Here is a 25251-nt window from a genome sequence, read left to right as displayed (position 1 = left end):
ATTTATTTTGAAAATGAATCAATGTGTATTTTTATAGTATTTTTTTACTTTTAACAATATTTTAAACTTACACCAATATGCGATATTCTAAGAAAATATATAAATGTTCTCTTGAAAGCTGAGTGTGACTATTTTTCAAGAATGATGAAAAATGGTTGAAACACTTCATAATGATTACATTTTAACATATTTTAAACTTACACCAATATGTGTGACATTCTAAGAAAATATATAAATGTTCTCTTGAAAGCTGAGTGTGACTATTTTTCAAGAATGATGAAAAATGGTTGAAACACTTCATAGTGAGCTATGTGAGACACATTTAGAAACACACATGTGCTTCTAAAATTATGCTTTAAATTTTTTGCTTTAAAGTCTATGAAGAAATGCAAATTAAAAACTGTGTACCTAATTAATCTCGGCTTTATAATCAACCTTACTTATACTAGTGAGAACTAATTTAAAGGAACATGTGGAAAAATGTGGAAAATATTTGATCCCATTAGCCTTTTTTTTTTTTTTTTTGCTTTGTAGGGCCGCACCTGTGGCATATAGAAGTTCCCAGGCCAGGGGTCAAATCAGAGCTACAGCTGCTAGCCTATGCCATAGCCACAGCAACGCATGATCTAGGCTGTGTCTATGACTTACACCACAGCTCACGACGCCAGATCCTTTAACCCACTGAGCAAAGCCAGGGATCGAACCACATCCTCATGAGTACTAGTCAGGTTTGTTAACCACTGAGCCATGATGGGAACTCACCCATTAGCATTTTAAACAATGGCATAACAATTTTTTTTGAGTTTATCAAAAATTATTTCAAAATATGTAAAATTTTATTTGACATTAAGTAACACGTATTTTTCAAATTGAAAGGAAGATAAGTTTATCAAATTAGTTTTACTTTTGTATCATAAATATCCATTAAAAATATATAACTTGGAGTTTCCACTGTGGTGCAATGGGATTAGAGGCATCTCTGCAGCAACAAAACTGTAGGTTTAATCCTTGGCCCAGCACAGTAGGTTAAAAACAAATACATATACATATACATATATATATATATACACATACATATATATAATACTCATACTTTTAATATTTCTTTTTACTCTCTAAAATACAGCCTAAGGATGACATTCATTTCCTAAATTCACAAATTTCTCTGATCAAGATATAGTTTTCATGGCTATGTCTGTTGAGGAATCAGAAATGTTTTATTTATTTATTTATCTTCTTCGGGCCATACCCGAGGCATATGGAGGTTCCCAGGCTAGGGCTCGAATTGGAGGTGTAGCTGCTAGCCTACACCACAGCCACAGCAACGTGGGATCTGAGCTGCATCTGTGACCTACACCACAGTTTACAGCAATGCCAGATCCTTAACCTACTGAGCGAGGCCAGGGATGGAACCTGTGTCCTCATGGATACTGGTCAGATTTGTTTCCGCGGAGCCACAACAGGAACTCCAAGAAATGTTTTATTTATCATTTCTGAAATATTGTCTCCCTTTTATTCTTGCTTTTAAATAATATTATGATTTGATTTACAATTCTAGTATCATTAATATTTTTTTCTGGATTTGAATTTATGTCATATAGTTTGAGATTTTATATTTCTCATAGGTGATTCTACAATACAGCATACTGAAGAAATAATGTCTAACTTTTAAAATTATGTTATGATTACAATACTAAGAGTATATTTTCACTTGATTGCAGCTTCGAGTTTTCAAGTTGGCAAAATCCTGGCCCACTTTGAATATGCTAATTAAGATCATTGGCAATTCTGTGGGGGCTCTAGGTAACCTGACCTTGGTGTTGGCTATCATTGTCTTCATTTTTGCTGTGGTCGGCATGCAGCTCTTTGGTAAGAGCTACAAAGAATGTGTCTGCAAGATCTCTAGTGACTGTCAACTCCCACGCTGGCACATGAATGACTTCTTCCACTCCTTCCTGATTGTGTTCCGGGTGCTGTGTGGAGAGTGGATAGAGACCATGTGGGACTGCATGGAGGTCGCTGGCCAAACCATGTGCCTTATTGTTTTCATGTTGGTCATGGTCATTGGAAACCTTGTGGTATGTATGTATTACAAATACTCATAATTAAGAACAAGAGCAGACAATAACTCAAATCCTGGTACTAGCACTCTGAGCTTCGGCAAGTTACTTAACTTCTCTCAGGTTCAAGTTCCCCAACGATGGAATGGAATAACAAAACTGAAATCTTATAGTTTATGTGAGGATTAAATGAGGTATATTCATGAAAGTCTGGAGACAAAAAGATTAGCTTTCAGTTTATCTTCTTCAAAGAAATGTTTTTATCATCAAGACTAACTTTGTTCTAATATTATTTTTTAGGCCTGAATTATTTTTTATCCGATAATTATTTTGATAAGATAATAATCTCCAGTAATTCTTTAAAAAAAGACCATCTGGAGTTCCTATCCTGGCTCAGCGGTAACAAACCTGACTGGTATCCATGAGGATGCAAGTTCCATCCCTGGCCTCGCTCAGTGAACTGCAGTGTAGGTTGCAGACGTGGCTTGAATCTGGCATCTGCGTTGCTGTGGCTGTGGTGTAGGCCGGTAGTTGTAGCTCGACCCCTAGACTGGAAACTTCCATGTGCTGCTAGTGCAGCCCTAAAAAGCGAAAAAAAAAAAAAAAAAAGACCATCTATTCTGAATTGAAATTGTTCTTTACATATCCATAGTTCACACTGTTTGCTTGCTCAGAAGCATGAGTTGCATATTACCAAAACTAAAGACAAATTTCAGTGAAATACAGCATTACATTTTAGCAATGGATTACAATTATCCAAACAACTTGGAAGGGAACTAAATATACTCCTTCTTAAATTTGTTTTATTAAAGGAAAATAAATTATTACAGTTTAAGTTATGAATACATGTGAACATTGACCAGATATAAAAGACTTATTTTTAGCTCTAATTTAAAAGCACTAATATAGAAGCACAATTTGTATATTTATGTGTTTTAATGCTTTAATTTTTCAATCATGTGTGGTCACAGCACTTCTTTATGGTATCAGTCTGAACCTTTCCTTTGAGAAGGACATTTCAAATAAGATTGCTTAAAAGAATGTGTTTGTGGGATATCTATGGACATGCAGTTTTTTTTCAGAATAGCAAATGAGGGAACTCTAGATTCTGAACAAACCTGATATAAACATAAGGAAACAAACTGGGATTCTGGCTTAGCAAGTGTCTTCCTACAACATAACATTTTTTTTAAACTCAGTAACTATATTTCAAACTAAAAATACCCCTATAAATAAATTTTCTTTTGCATCAGTTATGAGTTATTCTTGTATTAATCATATTTTATCAGTTAATGAGAAATATTTCCCCCATATATCCCAATGGTACCCTGAAATTTCTTCCTATTTTCTGTCAAAAAGAAAGGAAAAGTTATTTACATTATATATGTTTAGCCTAAACCCTGTAATAATTTTAGATTTGTCTTCATCTGCTGAACTACTTGGACACAGATTTTTCAAAGTGTATTGATGAGAAATGTATTAAACCCTAATAATTTGCCATTAGTAATTTCTGCTGTTATAAAAGCTTGTGGCCATGGGACAGTGGACTTTGTATTTCAAGTATATTGTTTTAACACGCATCTACCAGGCTATTAAATAAGTTCATTATTTACATATATAAAGCTATACTATTTGCTAAAGTAACTGGTAAAATTCAGTAAAAGGACTAATATGAAAAATAACATTTTTTTTCTCATTGGCCAAAACCACAAAAATAGGATTTTTGTCTTTTCACCAGCAACTCTGAATAGACAAAATTTAAATCTTGTAAGCTCTAGTTTCCTGTTGTCCTTCTCAGTTTGAAAGGAAAGGCGCTTCTTTTACCATTTTGCCTTTATAGCAGGTAGAAGATATCAGGTTATTTAAACAGTGTGTGATTAAGACGAGGTATCTGAAATATGGTAAGTGCTCAAGAAGCATTTAATTAATTTTAGCAAAGATGTATGAGTTCCTTGTTTAAACTGTTATGTTTACGCGTACTTCAATATTACTACAGAAAATTTTTCTTTTTTTATTTTAGGTTCTGAACCTCTTTCTAGCCTTATTGTTGAGTTCGTTTAGCTCAGACAATCTTGCTGCTACTGATGATGATAATGAAATGAACAATCTCCAGATTGCAGTAGGAAGGATGCAAAAGGGAATCAATTATGTGAAAAATAAGATACGGGAGTGTTTCCAAAAAACCTTTTTAAGAAAGCCAAAAGCTATAGAAATCCACGAAGGCAACAAAATAGACAGCTGCGTGTCCAATAATACTGGAATTGAAATAAGCAAAGAGCTTAATTATCTTAAAGATGGGAATGGAACCACCAGTGGTGTAGGTACCGGAAGCAGTGTTGAAAAATATGTAATCGATGAAAATGATTATATGTCATTCATAAACAATCCCAGCCTCACTGTAACGGTGCCAATTGCTGTTGGAGAGTCTGACTTTGAAAACTTAAATACTGAAGAATTCAGCAGTGAGTCAGAACTAGAAGAAAGCAAAGAGGTAAGAATGTTTTTAATGCATTTCCTATAAAAACCATGTACTACAGTTACTTAGTATTTTTATTGTGTTTACATGCAGTATTAAAAAGTGTATTGTAAGTCATATGTACAGTAATGTTGGAAAATTATGAGATAACTTTCTATAGGAAACCATCATTCTGAATAATTAGCATATACATCTTCTTGATAGTTTCAAAGTCTGATTTTAAAATGTGGCCTTCCAGGAGTTCCTGTCGTGGCTCAATACAAACAAATCTGACTAGGAACCATGAGGTTGCGGGTTCGATCCCTGGCCTCGCTCAGTGGGTTAAGGATCTGGCACTGCCATGAGCTGTGGTGTAGGTCACAGACGCAGCTCGGATCGGATGTTGCTGTGGCTGTGGCATAGGCCAGCAGCTGTAGCTCTGATTAGACCCCTAGCCTGGGAACCTCCATATGCTGCCAGGGTGTGGCCCTAAAAAGCAAAAAATTAATAATAAAATAAAATAAAATAAAAATGTGGCCTTCCAAAAAGATGTTATTTATTACATTTTATCCTACATTGCTTTATGGTCTTTAGAAAAATCAATGAACCATATTTTATTAATCTTTGTGAAAGTGTCATCCCCTTACTTTCAATAATATATTGTTTTGCTATGATTTTTTTAATGTGGAAATTTTCGTAGTTTTTATTCACCTCTGAAAGTTTTATTTATTGACTTTGTAAAGAGTGTTATTCATTTATGAGAATGTTATGCATATTAGGAAGGGAAAAGTAGCACTGATTACATTTTGCCTAGCCAAGGATGAGCAAATCTATAGGGTGTTTCAGATTAACTGGAAAATACTGAGAACTATTTTATAAAAGCTTCGTTTGTGGATTACAGTATAACTGCAGACTGAAACACTCTTCTTACTATCATATTACTACTTATTTAAAATAAAAGAAAGGAAATTTTTACTACTGTATGATTGGAATTCATAGGATCCTATGATAGTAGCTTACTGGTATTAATTCTTCAATTCCGTGTTGTGGAAAACCGGATTAAATTTATAGACTTCTGAGATACTAGTAGGAAGTCTAGAACAGAGTTATAAAGACAGGTTTTAGCTTTAGGGTATAATATTGACACCATAGGAATTAGACAAATGATGTATGATTCTGTGAGCATATTTAGAACCTTCTTTTGTAAAATAACAGTATCAACAGAATTTGTGTAAGTGGTAAGTAGCTGACAGTATCACAATGCATAGCCTCCTGATCCCCTTTTCAGGCATTTCAGAGCTTCTGAGATATACTATAATAGTAAATAAACTTGAAAATACTCTGAAAAAGGTAAAAATACATACAAAATGAGGTATAATATTCTTTCTCTGAAATTCCACTCAAAGTCTGCTTAGTGAGTTCAGTTCTAATTTATGTGTTCTTTCTGGTAAAATAAGAATTCATTCCTAAATTTATTTTCCATCACATGACATAGATTTATTTAAGAAAATCATCAATTAACAAGTATTTATTGAGCACTTCTGTAAATTCAGTACTCTGCTGGATATTAAGGGTAAGGAGGAGTTAAAGGAGAGTCATGACATGACCTCTTTCAGAGAAATCTCAACATCTTTAAAGAAGCTTACATTACCTCGCAAAATCATTATAGACCTACTATAAAATTAATTCTGCAGGAGTGAATATAAGATTATAGGTATTGAGAATGGCAAGAAAATAGTAAGTTGCTAAATGGAAGAGATGTGATTGAATCAAATACATGAACAGAAAGCAAAAAGCAGAAACCTACTAAACAACAGCCAGAGTTAGCAGTCTTCCTAGGTGAAGGATGTAGAACAAATGCTCTTAAGAATAATATTTGAAGTTGAATTCCAAAGCACCATCTAGGAATATCATACTATGACCTTCACTGCTTACCATTCTTACTTCTCACAGGGGTAAAATCAAGCTGGATCCATCAAGAATGAAACTCTGGTGTTTTTTAACCAGCCAGAGGCTCGTGCCACCACTTTTACCCAGGTTACCCAAGCAAGTTGTACATGTACAATCACTTTCTAAATAAATTCTGACTGGCCTGCATGCTACTCAGCTATGTTCCTTCCCCTGCCATGGCAAGGAAGTGCTAGACGTGCCCAGCTGCTCTCTGCTGAATCGTGTGACACATCACAGCATGGTCAGGCAAGACGGGCAGTCCCAACACAGTATTTGATTCTGCTAATGACTTTCCAGTTTAGTCTTTTTAGGCTTTTAAAAGCAATAATTGCATGCTCTAGAGGATTTATATCTATTTTTAAAATGACAGAAATGTTTAAAGTTCAATATACTCAAGAACTTAAGAGCATGCATTTTTTTCTGCTTTTATTTCATTAAAATAAGACCACAACTTTTTGTTGTTGATTCAGCCCTTATAAGTAAATTGTATTACCAAAATGAGCCTCACAGGGTTTTTCATTTTTTATTTTTTGATAGTGTTGCCATTTTCAGATCATTATATTCAGATCTTTGAATATAATTTTCAACTCATCCAATTCAAGTGTTCCAAATGGAAACTTCTGCTTTCCTGTTTTGGGGAAAAGCCTCTATTTAAAAAAGAGTAAGGTGATCATGAGTTTTTGGATATGAAGGGCCATAGTCTGTATGTATTTGGGCACCACATATCTTGGATTTTCATGTAGTTGGGGAAAGTTAAACCATGTGTCTGCAAAACCATAAGTGTTCATTGTAAAGTAATTAAAAGATGAAAAGCATCATGATAAGGGCAGGAAAAGTTACTGCATCTTGATCATTAAGAAATGGTTCAGTGCACCCATTTTTTTTCATTTCTCCAATTACATTAATTTCTCCCTAAATGTTCTACCCCAAACTGAGCAGGCAAAAAAAGAGACTTGGAAAATTTCCTAATTTTCATTATTAATCATTAATTGTAGTTTGATGAAGAATAAAGAATATCTCTAAAAACTATTATAGGCTTGTGGATGAAATAAGTTCTTAGTTTATTCTCTTGACTCAGTGTTCTCCTATTTGATATCACTGCTTACTAGAATCTCGTTCAGAGTGAGTGTTCTTGAAAGGAAATTATAAAGGAAAAGTGAAAAGTTCTTGAGTATTAGCAGTTTTCAGGGCTTTTGGTGGGAAAAAAAAACCTAATTAAGAGTTTGGGATTTGTCTCTAGGTTTAATTTATATATACTCTCTTCTTCTTTAGGTATAACTGAGAATTAGTTGTAAAATGCAACAAATTCAGATATAAAATTATTAATGAATAGAAAAAAATACAGTCCCTGGTGATTCAATGTAATTTTACTTAGCAATGACTTTTTCATTTTAGGAATAAAATAATATTAGTCACTGAAGAAAATCTGATTTTTTTTTTCTTCACAAGCAGGGCATTATTAAATGATGCTGGAAAATTGTCTTTTGTACCATGTTTATTACAGGATTCCCTCCTTTTTAAAGCTGTTATGGAAACTTTGAAAATGATGCTTGACTAAGGTTTCAAGTATGCACTCATCTAGAAAAGGCCCTGTGCTCTGTTTTCAGAATCTGGAGAGCAATGAGAGAATACTTCTAAACTTCCAATTTGTTGTTCTCTTGGTGTCTTCCAAATGCTCTTTGTGAAACTGAATATGAGGCAACTCTTCCAGAGGCACAGACAAATGTATGAATAGCCATTTTAAATCCATATCAGCCTTTAGAGAAAGGTTTTGATGTTTCAGTGCACTTCTGCTAAAATAAAACTTAAGGCAAGTTTAGATGGCAATTTTTTGTATATTTTCTTAACATAAACTAGCTTTTTCTTTTGCCTGCTTGATGCCCCCTTTACCTTACTCTTCAATTACCACATAATTACTTTCAGTTTCATATATTATGTTCTTATTAATGCTCTCTTAAAATAAAAGCAACATTAGGGGCATTGCACATTTAAAATATGTTGAGGCCAGACCAAATAGAGGTGTTTTATATTTTTGACCACTCAATAAATGGTTCAGAAAAACAGACCTATTGATTTTAGTTGAGTTCTTCCTGCCTTGAATAAGCAGCCCAATAGCCTCACTGTGTGGCTACCTGTTCTTCAAGTCAAATATGATAAGTCAAGATATGGATATGCATATCCAAAAGATCAGACTAAGGCCCTGATAGATTGTGTGACCAAAAGACTTTCCTCGTCTACTTGCAAGACAAAAACCCAGAAGTTCTGAAAGAAATGGCTAGATTTTAAAGGCAATCTGTAATGGCTGAATCTTTTATTTTTTGCCTTTTGAATTATTATCACAGCAGTTTGTGAGAGTCAAACATTTGATAGCTGATTGAAAATAAATGAAATGTGAGCGCATTTCAGTGGAAGTAGGCCAGTTGCTAACATTCTCTTCCATTTCTGAAAGTTAAAATTTCACTATTTAATTGGACAAAAATCAAGAACCATATTTGCCATAAGGGAGAATTTCTATGTAAGTTTGTGTTATTAGGCGGGAAATTGCCTTTTGGGGTGCTGATTCTGTCATTTCTTATGAGTGGTATTTGCAGCTAGCCTTGAAAACTTCATGGTCAGGTACCATGTCTTTGAGAACATGGTTCTTGGATCAGCGTGCAGCTTCCACAGCATTGCGCCGGGCTTCTGCTACAGCCAGGCATGTTTTCTGTGGCTGAATTAGGCCTGGAGAATGTTGCATCTTCAAACCTGCTTTCCAGTGTGCACTTGTAGAGCATTAAGCCATCATCCCTCTGTAGACTCAGTAATTCCTACAAGGGATGGAAGTATCTAGCCTTAAAGTGCCATAAAATATTGGAGGGGTAGGGAGAAAATAGTACAAGAAAACAAGTGATGAGCTTGTACTATATGGTTTTATATGGAAGATTTCTATTGTTATTCCTATACACCTAATTATATTTTTCTAACTACTTCAGAACATGTATTAATTTTATTTATTTAGTATAGTCATCAAGTTCCTTAATGTGGAAAATTTCATTCCAGGTTTCTTTGCTTTTTTATCATTGTAGTATCACAGCTATGGCAATTTAAATAAAGTAAGTTATTCTTTGTATTTATCATGTCACCTGCTTTTTAAATCAGTTACATGCTTTTAAATAAATTTGGAAGTCTTTTTGGTATGGCTATGATAAAATGTATCACAAACTACCCTCTACCAGAGTGTGAATGCCAAAGTGTTGAACTTAATTAGAAATGTTTAGATTATGAAGATAGTATTATATCCATGTATAAATTTTAAATACTTAGTTTTCTAGTGTATAAGTTTAAAAATTTAAAAATATAGCAGTATGTATCCAATGACTAAAGTTTATCAGGCAGTATATCATAATTGGTACGTTGCTAAAACTTAATAAGAACACAGCCTAAGCTTTAATTTATCAATGTAGGTAAATTCACAACTTTAAAATGTTATGTGGTTGATATAATATTTTTATAACTTCACAGGATACAATGTATGTAATTTCCTATGACAAAAATGCGGCCTATGAAGATTATACCATGAAATAAGCCTAACTCTCCAACTAGGAAGAATTAATTGTATGCCAACTTTAATAGGGAAAGAAGCCTTGCACAAAATACTTTTTAGTAACATGAACACTATCCTGACAACTATTTTTTAATCTTTGATGCATCAAGTCTCTATCTGAAAATTTCTTAAAGAGATTTCCAGAGCATAAGATTAATGAGCTGATCCTCATAGTCAGGAAAACTCCTGGATAACAGTGAAGCAATTCTCCATGTAAAATGAGTTCTGTTCATTTGAGAAGAGCAGAATACATGTAGTTTTTCTCTTGTCTGGTTTCAAAAGACTTGCTGTCTCATGCCAGGCAAATAGAAATTAAACCTTTTCTGCTTTACAATGTACATAACCTCCACAGTCATTTAGAAAAACGAAATTATTTATATTCAAACATATCAGCCATATTCACAAATGTTTGCTATCTAAAGACAGTACCAATAACAAAGACACCTCGAGAGGTCAATACTTCGTAAACAGTGGATACAACTGTCATTCAGATTAATATCTACCATCACTTGTGCTGTGAAGGATTTTCTTTAAATAAGTTTTGAATTTAAATGTAAGACATTTGTATAATATATGGAAGAGAATTATAATGCAAAAAAACTGAACATTTCGCAAGTGTACAAACAGTAGTAAAATAAGTGATGGGTGAGTATATTTTCTAAAGTTTTCAAATGGAAAAAGTATATGTGTATTTGTGTGTACATACATATATACTTATTACTTTCTTCCTTCAGATTTCTTCATTGAATGTCTGCCAATATTTACAGAAATATTTTGGAAATATCATGTGTTTTTATCACTAAAATATAATTAAATAATTCTTATTCATTAAGAAAATACATTTTCTAATAGAGTTAAACAGACTTCTGTAAAAGCCACAATTAAGTTATGTATCAAAATGAAGAGATCAAATTATCTAAACACTACAATTCTCTCTGTAAGAATAATAATAAAATGCATTCAATCATTCATTTATTCACTTTTCATAAACTCATACCTTTTTAGTGTCTACTCTCTGCTTGGATCTTTTGGTGTATGTGTGTGTGTGTGTACATTTATATATATGTAATGTACATGAATATGTAATTCGTATTTGTGCATATATAATTTATATGTATATTTATGAGAATATTTGGTCAAAGCAAACAAATATTAGAGACTAAACATTCTATAAAATGTAGCATGGAGAAATCATGCAAAAAAGAAAGGCTTCATGAAGAAGGTGGATCATGACCGTGCTCAGAGGAAATTATTCAGCTTGGATTGGCCAAGAAGAAGAAGAAACATGAAGCTTGTTATAACTAACTTCAAAATAACTTGGTTTCCTACTGGTTTTATTTATGCAGTGGATATTATTGCTGCCGCTTATTAAATTTCATAGTGTTCAACCCATAAACCACCAGTGAAATTGGAAGGGAAAAGTTAGTGCCAAGTCCAAACAATTACCTAGTATTTTCTTGGTTATACCAGAAGCTGCTGCAATTCTATCCAGCAGTAGCTTTCCTATGATCTTCTTAAAAGAATAAAAATATCCTGGCTGTAAGAAGCAGAAAAATCCTGAGGGAAGAAAATATGCCTTTGGCCTCCCACCTCTCCAAAAAGTAGAGGAATTTAATGATAGAAATTCTTGTACTATATTGATCTTAAGAACCATCAGCCAGAAATGATGGCCTAGTCTCTCTTTAGTATACTCCAGACTCAAAGATATTTTATTATAGAATTACATTTTGATTTAGGGTAACTTTAATACTATATTTTGTTGGACATGGTTAACCTTCAACCTCAAAGTAATACCACAGAAAGTATTATCTACATACTACTCTTTAATTAGTTCACATTATAAGGTACTAAACTACATTTGCACAGTGATTTCAAAAAATAAAGAATTTGACCCAAATTTCCTCTAATATGACCTATGTTCAAGGAGTCATCCAGGCATTTTTCAATAACACATTAACTTTTTCAGAGTGGTAGGGCAGGGTGACCCTACCACTTAGCTACTAAAGTTAATAGGGTCTTTGAAGCCATTAACATGTCCATGTTCTTTCATTCTAAAAGCTTTACATTGCCTGGGTTGTGCTGTATGTCATATCTTTGCATCACTTTTCAAAAAAACATTGCATATCCATAATGTCTTCCCAAGTGGTATCAGAGTACTTATTAGACATTTATTCTTGCAAACATTAAAGGGGCTCTTCCTAGCCATGTGGCATGTCATGATGATTTATTTAAAGAAAAAATTCACAGCCTGATCACATGTTGAATTCAGAATGTGCTCCTAATGAAAGTCTATACAGATTCTGGACAATGTCATTTATGAAGAAATTTCCATTTCATTTAAAATTCTTTGGCAAGTACTGCATTCATTTAAACAGTTCAAAGAGAGAGAGAAAGAGAAATAGAGAGAGAGATCCATCATTTTTCTGCTAGTAAAGTAAGAAGAAAATTATGTAAGCCAGAGAAAAATATAGCTCAAAGTTGAAATATAATGACTGTGACTAATGTTAATGTGCTGCTCTTCCTTTCTAAAATTACAGAAACATGGACAGTAGTTACAGACAACTAGTAACGTACTTTGCCCTCTGAAAATTTCCATTGGAAGAGTGGAAATTAAATTTGATTTAAAGCATTTCAATTAGTATAATCAATAGTGAATGTCAGTATAACAAACTTTTATCAAACTATTCTTGATTTGGCCTGAGTGCTAATGTATTAAATTATTTTCATATATGGCATCTATAAATAGAGATCATAAACAAGTTAATCAGTATAATCCATCCTTTCCAAATCACCCATATTGAATGCTGTCTAACCAGTTTTTGTCTGAATCAAGTTAGTAGTTACATTGTTTTGAATACAAGACTTTAATTATGTTAAATTATTAGTATATTATTATCAGTAATATTGATAGAATCAAATATTATCACAACGACTACCATTTTTTTTCACACCACGACAGAGCATTTACAAATTAGTTGAATAAAAGGGGAGGAAAAAATCACATCTTTGCAATGGGGCTTTGTTTCCAGAAATTAAATGCAACCAGCTCATCTGAAGGAAGTACTGTTGATGTTGCTCCACCCCGTGAAGGCGAACAAGCTGAAATTGAACCTGAGGAAGACCTTAAACCAGAAGCTTGTTTTACTGAAGGTAAACAAACTCTAATATGGTTAAATTCAGTCTCCTCTCTTTCCTTACAAAGACTAACTATACTTCATTTGAAGAAAAATAGTTCAAAGAAATAGTGAAGGCATATTCATTTTTGTTTTCCTCTTTTCTTCCCAAAAGTTAATTTATCTGTATCTCCCAATTATACTATAGCAGTCACTATGCCTAGACAATTAAGATAATCTGACATGTCCTTTTTTTCATCCTCTAGAATGTGGAGAAGTTAACACTAGGAGATAAATGGTATTCTGGAATCATCACATTATTGATAAAGCCACCCCTTCATATCTCACTGGCAATGTTATGATTTGATTTAAAGATGCTGCAGTAATTACAACCTATCCCTTACAGTTTCAAATGTGGTTAATTTGTGCTGTGACCAGAGACATTTGGGGATGTAGATGTGTTGCAGAGCCTTGGCAAGGAGAACAGCAGTTAGTCACACAATAACCACTACAGTGTCTAGCACACAAATCAATAAAGATTTGCTGATTCAACGTGATTGGATTGAACCCAAGAAGTAGTAACTCAGAGAGTTAGAGCAGAAGAGTGGATGGAAATTAGACATAACATAAAAGTTGAGAGGGGGAGGATAAAGGAAGAGAGATATTGACTGAGATGAGTCATAGGTGTGACTAAGAAAAGCTGAGGCTGAAAATAAATTAGCTTGGGAAAACTGACAGTGGATAATGCCTAGGAAGACAGAGATTTTCTGTGTGAAAAGTGAGTACGAATTCAAGATCACATCAAAAGAAGAATAAACAATCTGAACATGTAGTTTTTCCCCAAACCTGAGAGGAGTTCTTGTCCATCATTGGCCTTAAGGAAAAAGAGATCCTAACTAGTTTTGGGGGTCCTGTTATGGCTTAATGGTTAGTGAACCCAACTAGCATCTGTTAAGACTCAGGTTCTATGCCTGGCCTTGCTCGGTGGGTTAAGGATCTGCCATTGCCGTGAGCTGTGGTGTAGGTCACAGATGCGGCTCAGATCCAGTTGCTGTGGCTCTGACGTAGGCCTGTGGCTACAGCTCCGACTCGACCCCTAGCCTGGGAACCTCCATATGCTGTGGGTGTGGCCCTAAAAAGACAAAAAGACCAAAAATAAAAAATAAGGAGATCCTAAATAGTTTTCAAGAATGTAACCATTTATACTCAAGCAACTCTTGGTAAAGTAATTCCTTGAATTCTAGGTAGCTGGCTGAAATGTAAGTCCGAGAATGATTCATTATACAGAAGGAATGCTGAAAATAACTAGGGAATGAAGTAGCCAGTTACTTTATAAAGTGATCTAAGACTAGGATGAGAAGGGAACAACAAAGTTTATTCCTTCCTATTTATGACTGAAATTCAAGAACCTGACTAGTATCCATAAAGATGTGGATTCGATCCCTGGCCTCGCTCAATTGGTTAGGGATCTGGCGTTGCCATGAACTGCAGTGTAGGTTGCAGATGTGGCTCAGATCTGGCGTTGCTATGGCTGTGGTACAGGCTGGCAGCTTCAGCTCTGATTTGACTCGTAGCCTGGGAACTTCCCATATGCCATGGGTCCAGCTCTAAAAAAAGAAAAAAAGAAAAAGAAAAGAAAAAAGGGGAAAAAAAGATTGAGATATATTTTCTAATTTATTATATTTAATGTTATTATTTAGGATGTATTAAGAAGTTTCCATTCTGTCAAGTAAGTATAGAAGAAGGCAAAGGAAAAGTCTGGTGGAATCTTCGGAAAACCTGCTACAGCATTGTTGAACACAATTGGTTTGAGACTTTCATTGTCTTCATGATCCTTCTCAGTAGTGGTGCTTTGGTAAGTCTAATTCATATTAGCAAGAATCAGGTTCTTCTGAAATAGCTTATTCTCCAAAAATACCATAAGCACACGCTTAATTTAAGGAATGAAACAGGAGGTATATTTGTACCATGCAGGGCTTGGCAGCCAGGGTTTAACTAGGCAAAATTCAGTGCAGAATAAATCAGAACCATGAGCAGCCAGATGGAATTTCTCATCTGGTGTTTTTCTAACAGATGTTTTCGTCACTGAGACAACCCTTTACAGGGACACTCTGTAACTATATTACCTTCCATGTCAAATCCCATCCTAAAAGTCACAGCAGCATTTATGGACTAAAAGGGTATTTTGTTTTTTTCATGTCTAATTAATTTATTCTTTCAAAATGAGCCAGAAGAGATCATTCAGAGAATCACTGAAAATAAGGTAAAAAAGGCCAAGTCTATCCCTCATTAACAGAACTTCTAGTTATTTTCTGAGTTCATATTATTTCTCTAAAAGCATGTCTTTGTAGCCATAATTGAGACAGAACTTAGATAGAATTTGGTGGTGAGAGACAGGGAAGAAAGCACCTACTAAGTCAGTAAAGATATTAGCATTTCCTTGAAAATATTTTCTGTTAGTTTTAGTCTTTAGATTTTGTCTGGTTTGATGTTTGTCTGATATTAGCCAATATTTATCAAATTATTGCTTTGTGCCAAGTATTACACTAAGCAATTTTATCAAGTATTTGGCAGAGGCAAGCCATTCAAGTAAAGTAAAATCATTCTTGATTCACAGGCTTTTGAAGATATATACATTGAACAGCGAAAGACTATCAAAACCATGCTGGAGTATGCTGACAAGGTCTTCACTTATATATTCATTCTGGAAATGCTTCTCAAATGGGTAGCTTATGGGTTTCAAACATATTTCACTAATGCTTGGTGCTGGCTAGATTTCTTGATCGTTGATGTAAGTATCCTGAGTTATTTTTATGAAATTATCTTTGAGTCAAGTTTGATATTCATATATATCTTTAATTAAAACCCTGACTTTGGAGAACCTCGTTTCACTAATGCTGACACAATTATGAGATTATCTTTTTAAAAACTATAAAAATGCAGAAATGGGAAAGCAGTAGAAGTCCTAAAAATGTGGACAGTGGTAAGAGAAAATACGGAGAGAACTGCTTTTTGCCACAAGCAGACAGCTCTTCTTTTTCTGAAAGTTGAGGACCTAAAGGTAAAAAAACACTAAGCTTTGTCTCATTTCAATCTCTCCCTGTCTTTTATCCCTCACGATCAATCAATCAATCAATCAGCAAACTCTATCCATATTACCAACTAAATAATGAAGTGGAGGTCTGAACCCTCCTCTTTGGCACCACACCAACACCACAGTGACTAAATCAAGCAATAGCTTACTAACTGTTCTCCCTGCCTCTAGTCATTAAATACCTCCCTTAGGAAGAGCCACATGGCTCTTTCTAAAAAAGCCTTCCCATGGGATATTGTACCAGCTCATCACTATTAAAATTCTGAGCAATGACAGTGAAGGCAAATAAGTGTTCTCATATATAATATTAGAAACAACTAACTTTTGCCTTAACTCATTTAATCTTCACAATAACCACTGAGGCATCCACTGTTATGATTCCAATTTTGTATATGAGAAAATTGAGGCACAGAATAATTACTTAGCTTAACATGTTAATTACACAAAATGCCAAAAACAATTCTTATTTTCCTGTTGGAGGAGGCCAGCTCCGGCAGCCAGGGAGTGTACACTTTTCCCGATAGGAGAGGGACACAGCGTTAGTGAATGTACAATACGGAGACAGCCTCTTTGTCCCTTCTTTCAGGGCGCTGGACTGCTCAAATTTTATTGGCAACAGTGGTTGATTATATAGACAGTTTTTCACTACAGATTACATCACAGTGTTAAAAGTACATTGGTTAACTATTACATGGTATAGCAGCTATACATCATGTTTTAAGATCTTTGTTTTAACTAAACTTAGTGGGTACAATTTAGGGGCAATTAGGTACAATACATCATGTTTTAAGATCTCTATCTTAACTAAACTTAGTGAGTACAATTTAAGGGCAATTAGGTACAATACATCATGTGGAAAGGAGGAGACTCAGTACAAATCATCCCATGGCTAGCAAGTCTCCACAAGTTGAAGAGGTCACGGACACAAGAATTTTGCATTTACAAATCTTGTTTTTAGACTGTGCTTATCTTCAAAGTGTTATGACAAGGAGACAGTGTAAGAAAATATAAACCAACTTAACTAGCTATCACTTAAAAGCTTCTATAACTCATAGCTAGGTGTCTTTTGGTCAAGAATAATATATGTCTAACTTCTATGAACCTCATTAAAATCCTAACTCTAAAGTTTACTGTAACTAGTTAGTAGATAAACACTATACATTAATTAAGTTGGATTTAAATAGGGGAAAGTCCTTCAGGATGAAATTCTTATTATATTATTGTTGTAACTTTGTTAAATCACAAATCACCACAGGAAAATAAGAATGGGAAATAAGAATAAGAAGTAAATAATCAGGAAAGACTGAGGAAGACTGAATAACAAATAAAACAACAGGAAAGACTAGGTTACCCAAGAAACAATCCATGTTCTCCAGCGCAAACATGGAAAAATTGTTTTCCCAGGAACGCCCCAATTCTTCCCCATAAACATCAAAATGAGAGCTGTGTAACCTGAGGCCTGCCCTCGGCTTGTACTGTACAGGCAGGCTTTTATCCTGACCAGAAGCCCACCTTCGGCTTGTACCGTTCAGGTGAGCTCCCTTTCTTGGTTAGGAACCTGCCTTCAGGTTTTTCTGACATCAGGCAAGGTCCTGTTTTTGAGTCCCTGTATCTTCTCGGCTCCCTGCATTTTCCTAGGAAAAAAAATAACTAAAAAAAAGAAAGAAAGAAAGAAGACTTTCCTGTTGTGGCGCAGAGGAAATGAATCTAACTAGGAACCATGAGGTTGCAGGTTCAATCACTGGCCTTGCTCAGTGGGTTAAGGATCTGGCATTGCCATGAGCTGTGGTGTAGATTGCAGACACGGTTCAGATCTGGAGTTGCTGTGACTGTGGTGTAGGCCAGTGGCTACAGCTCCAATTAGATCCCTAGCCTGGGAACCTCCATATGCTGCAGGTGTGGCCTTAAAAAGACCCCCCCAAAAAAAATTAAACCGAAGGATAGATTCATAGTTACATATCTGATAAACAGAGTAATCATGCTCACTATCAATCAGATCAGCACTTCAAGTATTTTATCAGTAGCGTACTTGATTAAAGATGATGCATCTGAGTTCCAATTATGGCTCAGAGGATGCAGGTTCAGTCCCTGGCCTTGCTCAGTTGGTTAAGGATCCGGCATTGCCTTGAGCTGTGGTGTAGGTGGCAGACTCAGCTCGGATCCCGCGTGGCTGTGGTGTAGGCCAGCAGCTGCAGCTCCAATTCAACCCCTAGCCTGGAAACTTCCATATGCCGCAAGTACACCCCTAAAAAGCAATAAATAAATAAATAAATAATAAATAAACAAATAAAGAAGAAATAAAGATGATGCATTCATTAGTAAAGATACTGTGATTTACCCGTTCAACATGAGTAATATGTTATTTTGCTCTAATCATCTTAAAATTACTGAATTTATTACAAATTTCAGGAAAAGAATTAAATTTAGAAATCTCCTGATTCAAAGTCCTCATTTTTTAAAAAATGGCATTTGGGAGCTCCTCCTGTGGCACAGTGGGTTAATGATCCAGTTTGTCTCTGTGGTATTGCTGTTTGGATCCCAGCCTGGTGCAGTGGGTGAAGGATCTGGTGTTGCTGCACCTGTTGCGTAAGTCACGAATGCAGCGTGGATTCAGTCCTTGGCCAGGGAACTTCTATATGCCGTGGGCATGGCTGAAAGGGGGGAAGAACAGTGTTTGAAATATTTAAATGAAACTGCTATGGAACCTATGCTGTCTATGTGCCACATCGCAGCTCACAGTGATGCACCAACAGAATTTACTCATCTGTTCCCCAGGGAAGAACACTTAGATTATCTTCAGCTTCCCCCTGCCATAAACACCACCATAAAGACTGATATGTTTACTTTTACATGTCTTGTGAACACTGTGAACTTTCTAATCATGTAAAAAATTATAGACAAATAAATCAACTGTAAAAGCCTAAGATCGAAGTAGGAGGATGTCAAAAGAAAAGCATCACCCCTGAATTACAAACTCCCATGAAAATGTAAAGACTCTCATTCCTCACTGATGTTGCATAAGAACTGCCCTTCACTTGATAGCCTTCAATCCATGCTTACCCTAAACCTTACCCATCCCAGCAGTTCAAATCCTGCCATCTCCAGTATCCCCAACCTCCCATCTTTTCTAAGAGCTCTCTGCCACCACCTCCATGAAAGCTTTGTGGCTGTTCTTCACCACTCCCTGAGCCCCTTTTTAGAAAATGCCTAGCCAAGAGGAAACAAGACTGTTCTGGAATTAAAGGAAGGATATGTGCACCTATCAGTCACAAGCTCTAAGTGCCCTGCTGTAAGAAATACCGAGTTAGTCCACATGCTATTTAAACCCTATGGTATTATTAAAGGAAAACCCTCTATTGCTTTTGTGGTCTCACAGGGAAACCCAACAGCAATGTAGATTATTGTTTATATGTTCTGACCTCTGTAACAAATACAGATTTTACTCTGTAAACTATGAAGGAGTATTACTCCATTCCACTCTCCAGCAGGCTGGAGAGGAGTGGATGAAGGGACTCAAGAGTGTCCTGCTACCCTATATAGAAACTTTCAGTCAGTTCTGGTTTTAGTGCCATTTATTAACCCCTGTTTTAGAGGAACATAATGCCCCCAGATCCAGAGCCTTTTCAGAGTCCACTGGAACAATCTTTCTTCTCCAGGCACTCAGGTTTCTACTGCTGTGTCTGCTCTGCTGAGAAAGTAATCATTTCAGTGAGCTTTGCAGTCCAGAATTTTTAAAACTGCTTATTCTCTTTTCACATTCTCTTTGTATTCTTTTGCTTTCCTTCTAGTTGAATTTTAATAAGGAGTAGAAATATGTTGTTCATACAAATATATTAAAATGAAAGTTTAGAGGGAATCTCTAAGTTATACTGCTTAGTTAATGATTTTTTTGTTACTGATTTGTAGGAGCTCTTTTTATAGTAAGGAAATTTAATATTTTGTCATGTGTTGTATGACTATTTTGCCTATTTGGGCTTTTATCTCTTTTTTGTCATGTAAAAATATTTTCATATTGATTTAGTCAAATTTACCAGTCCTTTTTTTTCTTCTTGGTTTTTCTCATGCTTATGAAGACCATTTCCTTTAAAGATTAAAACATTTTCTCATGCTTTTCCTAGTTTTATTGTTTGAGTTTTGTTTCTTCATCCATTTTTTGTGTTTTAAATATTGACCAACCTGGAACTTATTTTAATGTAAGATGGGAGGTAAGGTTCTGATACTATCTTCCTCAAAATGATTTCTTATTTGTTTCTTTCACTTATTTAAAATGCTACCCTTTTCTACGTGCTAAATTTTTGCATGCCTTGGGTCTAATTTGGATTTGTTTTATTCACTTCTTTTTCTACTATGAAAGGCATAATTATTACAGATTTATAACTGATTTTAATATCAGGTGGCATTTGTTCTTTCTGATTGTTCTTCTTAAAACAGTAATATTTTAGATTATTCTTATACTTTTTTCCTTGTTAATAAAATTCATATAGTTTAAAAAAAACCTACTGGAGTTCCTGTCATGGCACAGTGGTTAACGAATCCGACTAGGAACCATGAGGTTGCCCGTTCAATCCCTGGCCTTGCTCAGTGGGTTAACGATCCAGCATTGCCGTGAGCTGTGGTGTAGGTCGCAGACTCAGCTCGGATCCCACGTTGCTGTGGCTCTGGCATAGGCTGGTGGCTACAGCTCTGATTAGACCCCTAGCCTGGGAACTCCATATGTCGTGACAGCGGCCCAATAAATGCCAAAAAAGACCAAAAATAAAAAAATAAATAAAAATAAAAAATAAAAAAAACACCTATGCATATATTTAGTCAGAACCTAACAATTACATTATTGTTCAAAATTGTTTTTCATTTTATTCCCCTGGTTTTCTTAGGTCAACAATAACATATATATAAATAATGACTTCTTCCACTTTTCTAATTATTATAGCTTTTATTTCTTTTTTCCAGGAAGTGTTAAATAATAATTTTGGTAGTAGGAATATTTTATCTCTGGTTTTAATGGGAATGTTACTAAATTTCTCCATCAAAATCATGTATGCTTTTGCACTGAAAGCCTGTGTGTTCTCTAATAATAATCTTTCCCATCTTTCTAGTCTTCTATAGCAATGAACACTAGACAGAAATGAATAGCTCAATAAATTATACTTCCACTAGCCAAGTTCAACATTCAAGTCACTTATTTTTCTGCTCAACTCTGTGAAATTATGTTAAATTAAACAGTGAAGGGACAGTGGCTCCTTTTTCCTTTAAAGCTTTGGTTCTGTTTTGGTGTCACCTTTATGCCATGACCCTTAAGACATCCAGTGAATGTAATAAATTAACATCTCTCCTATGTATCAAGAAGGGGACTAGTTATATACAATCCTTGAAAGAATTGAGAAGATAATTATTAAAGTCATTTTCTGTGTTCTGTAGTTCAGAAGGAGAATGAATTTTTGATAATGGATGAAAAAGGTTAAGACATGGTTTTCTAGTCAGATCACTCAAGTTCTAACTTCATCTCTTTCTACCTGTACATCCTTGTTTTTTTTTTTTTTTTGGAACGGGGGAATATGGGGAAAATTAACTTCCTCATTAGTGAAAAGGCAAAAGTAATAGTAATTATTTCTTAAGATTTATACATGTAAGACACTGAGAACAGAAGAACCTAGCATATAGTAAATTTTCAATAAATGTTAGTTATTAAAAGAAAATAAAAGCAAATAAGGTCTCTTCCTCCCCCAAAAGACATGTTTTCTTTAACCTATATATTTAAGTAAAATTTGGCATTTGTATGAAATCAGAAAGATGCATTATACCTCTAAATGAGAGGTACTGATTCTAAATCATAAATACAGTAGTTTAGGTAAAAAAATTTTCATTATTATGAAACTATGTGATCTGATGTTTTCCCAGGTAATATTTTCTTCTTTTTTTATCTAACATATATAGACTAAAGCATAGTCAACCAGATATTAGGAATGTTAAGAATACTTCATCTCAGCCCCAAAAAAGTTAATGTGACATGAAAGGGAAAAGAACATATCCAACCAATTGACTCTATTATGTGGTAAATGCCTCCACTACATATAATCAAGATACTACATAAATCTGAAGGAGAAGCATGATTTCTAATCAATTATATTAAGCACAGATCCATGGAGGATATGGCTTTTTAATCAAAGCCCAAATCATCCTGTATATGCACAGGTTGAAAAAGTCTCCAAGGATGAAATATCTAACTAGAGGGGTTTACAGATGTTTATATAGATGGGCAAGGCCTCCAGTTTTACTAGTAAGAAAAGCAATAATACAAGATGGGGCTGGTAGTGTAAGATGATCACGATCACAATATATGGAAGATGAAGGCTGCCAAGGTATGTCTGAAGACTTATTTGGTGGCACTGAAGAAGAGACATATTACACCCTATGCCTTTACTCAACAGTTTATTTCTTGGTGGACTGATTGATGTTTTTTTTTTTTTCTTTTTTAGGTTTCTTTGGTTAGCTTGGTAGCCAATGCTCTTGGTTATTCAGAACTTGGTGCCATCAAATCCCTACGGACATTAAGAGCTTTAAGACCTCTGAGAGCTTTATCCCGGTTTGAAGGCATGAGGGTAAGAATAAAAGCTCTCTGATGATTCACATCAAAATTAAATGTAGATAATGATTTTGACACAGAGGAATGGCATACTCGTCTGGTAATTATTTCTTAGATTACAAAATTTCAGAGGAGGAATCCTAAAGATCACCTTCCTGAAACTAAAACAGGTCCTCAAAAATTGTGGCATAACTAGAACTAGAATTTAGGTCTTCTGATGACAGTTCAAGGATGTTTCCACAACTAAAGGCTATGTGTTGCCATTTATTTCTTTTCATTACATATACATTTTAAAATGACTGTTTACTCCTGGCATTCATCCTAAGAGGAGATTTTCTTCCTCTCAATAGGTAATTTGATTTCTCAAAATTTATTAAATCTTTATATCCTAAGCAACCAAAGTAGGGGTTAGGATAATCAACTAAGCATTGCAGGCAACCCCGTGGCTTGTTTTATAGATCTCCATTTTAAGTGTGCATTCTGCATGAGATTCACTTTTTCCAATAGCACTTGTACTTTCCTCTCCAGCTCTCTTCCTTAGTATATATTTTATGCATATAAAGTATACACATATATACACATCCACTTGTCATGCCCCTCAAAGTACTGTTTAGCACAAAGGCCAGCTTTGTTTAACACAGCTTGCAAATGTACATAGATATTGAATTTCTTCTAGGCTATAGGGCTTTTATGTTAGGAGGTGGTTTGTTTAGGTAATAAAAACACTTCAGCCTTGACTCTGAGATTCACTCACCAAGGAGAATGAAATAACTCTCCAGATGCATTGTAAGCAAAGAAATTCTGAGTTTTACATTATAATTTTATTCCATTGCTACTTGATGAAATCACAAGATAAAATAAAAATTATTATGTAATTTCAATTTTTTTCACACCAATCTTTTACCATTACTGTTTTATTTAAGCCTTCATCTGGTTGCATGATTTTATATTAATAATTCATTTTTGAGGGAAGACAGCAATTGAACAAAATAAAAAAAACTTATAAGCTTGCTATAATCTGAAAATTATTCTAATTTTGGCATTTTTAATTCAGTCATATGACAGAATTAACATTCTAGGTGTAAATATGATAAAAGGTATCATGCATTTATTTGACAGGAGAACTTGTGGGGGTCATTTTACACAAATTTTAGAGTAAAAAAACCTGATTTAAGCATAATATATATGACAATTTCTAAAAGAAATAAAATTCAAGTAACATATGAAATTTTCACAATTTTGGATTTTAGCTGTTGATATTAACTTGAAATTCTTTGGCATTTATTTCTAATATAATGTTTCAGTATTTTAAAATAAAACAATACTTTCACTTACAGTAAGTGCTTAACAATATAATCCCAATGTAAAACAGATTGATAAGAAAAGGTACAAATTGCTAGAAATTTGAAAATACACATTAATCTCTTCTGAATTGAATTAGCGGAAAGTGACTGAATTTCTCCTTCATGGAATACGTTGGCCTGGCTTTGAAGTAATATCTGCCTCAAAGAGGCTATTTAAGAGATTTGGAAAATAAGAATGTGGATATATTCAGTACTTTTATGTCCAGAGATAAATCCCATCTCATTTTCTTTCTTTCTTTTTTTTTTTTTCCTTGCTTTTTAGGGCCACACCCACAGCATATGGAAGTTCCCAGCCTAGAGGTCAAATCAGAGCTGTAGCCAACAGCCTATGCCATAGGCACAGCAACACGGGATCTGAGCCATGGCTGCAACCTACACCACATCTCACGTCAGTGCCGGATCCCCAACTCACTGAGCAAGGCCAGGGATCAAACCCGCATCCTCACGGATACTAGTCAGATTCGTTTCTGCTGCACCACAACAGGAACTCCCATCTTATTTTCTAAATTAATATACTTTTTAAAAAATTAGAAATTATTAATAGGGGAAAAAAAGAACTTGGTAAACTCTTAATATTATTCTTCACGTCATAATAGTTAACTTGATCTGAGGATAGAGAGTTAAGGCATTATTAATACTGTTTAGTTGTAAAGGGTTCATTTAACCACATTTTCATATCATCAACCATTCATTAACACTCTTGAAAATTAAAATGTATTACTGAATGATGATTATCTCTCGTTGGTATTTAATGCATCTTTTTTTTCTTTTTTTCCCCAGCATACAAACATTTTCTGACTCCATCTTACTATATCAGGTTTTTGTTTATTTCTTTTCACATTTTGTTATATTTTGCTTTCCTTAAATCCTTTAGCTCTTTAGTGTTGTCATTGTTTGTTTTCCCCTATCAAATATATCCTAGAAAATATCAGAAGGAACAACTTATCCACCTAGATTTTTACTTAACTCATTTCACATCCATTTTAGCATTAAATAATGGAAGAAATGGTTTCTACTTAACAATTTATAAGCTTCCTTATCCGTATCTC

General features: G+C 34.6%; 1 protein-coding gene across 12 annotated transcripts in view; it reads left to right on the top strand.

Annotated features, from left to right (window-relative positions):
• Positions 1 to 25251, top strand: part of LOC125123243 (sodium channel protein type 3 subunit alpha) — a 79442-nt gene that overhangs the window by 47138 nt on the left and 7053 nt on the right. For 10 of the 12 annotated variants that reach the window (XM_047772776.1, XM_047772773.1, XM_047772768.1 and 7 more), the window contains 6 exons: positions 1722 to 2078; positions 4081 to 4551; positions 13078 to 13198; positions 14862 to 15016; positions 15779 to 15952; positions 22732 to 22854. In XM_047772776.1, coding sequence (XP_047628732.1) covers positions 1722 to 2078; positions 4081 to 4551; positions 13078 to 13198; positions 14862 to 15016; positions 15779 to 15952; positions 22732 to 22854 — 1401 coding nt within the window. The remainder of the gene's footprint in view (positions 1 to 1721; positions 2079 to 4080; positions 4552 to 13077; positions 13199 to 14861; positions 15017 to 15778; positions 15953 to 22731; positions 22855 to 25251) is intronic. The other 2 variants (XM_047772774.1, XM_047772775.1) reach the window with 1 other exon arrangement.

Source organism: Phacochoerus africanus, chromosome 3, assembly GCF_016906955.1.
Source record: "Phacochoerus africanus isolate WHEZ1 chromosome 3, ROS_Pafr_v1, whole genome shotgun sequence".
Lineage (NCBI taxonomy): Eukaryota > Metazoa > Chordata > Mammalia > Artiodactyla > Suidae > Phacochoerus > Phacochoerus africanus.
Note: the sequence above shows the minus strand (reverse complement) of the source record. Positions and strands in the feature narration are given on the sequence as shown.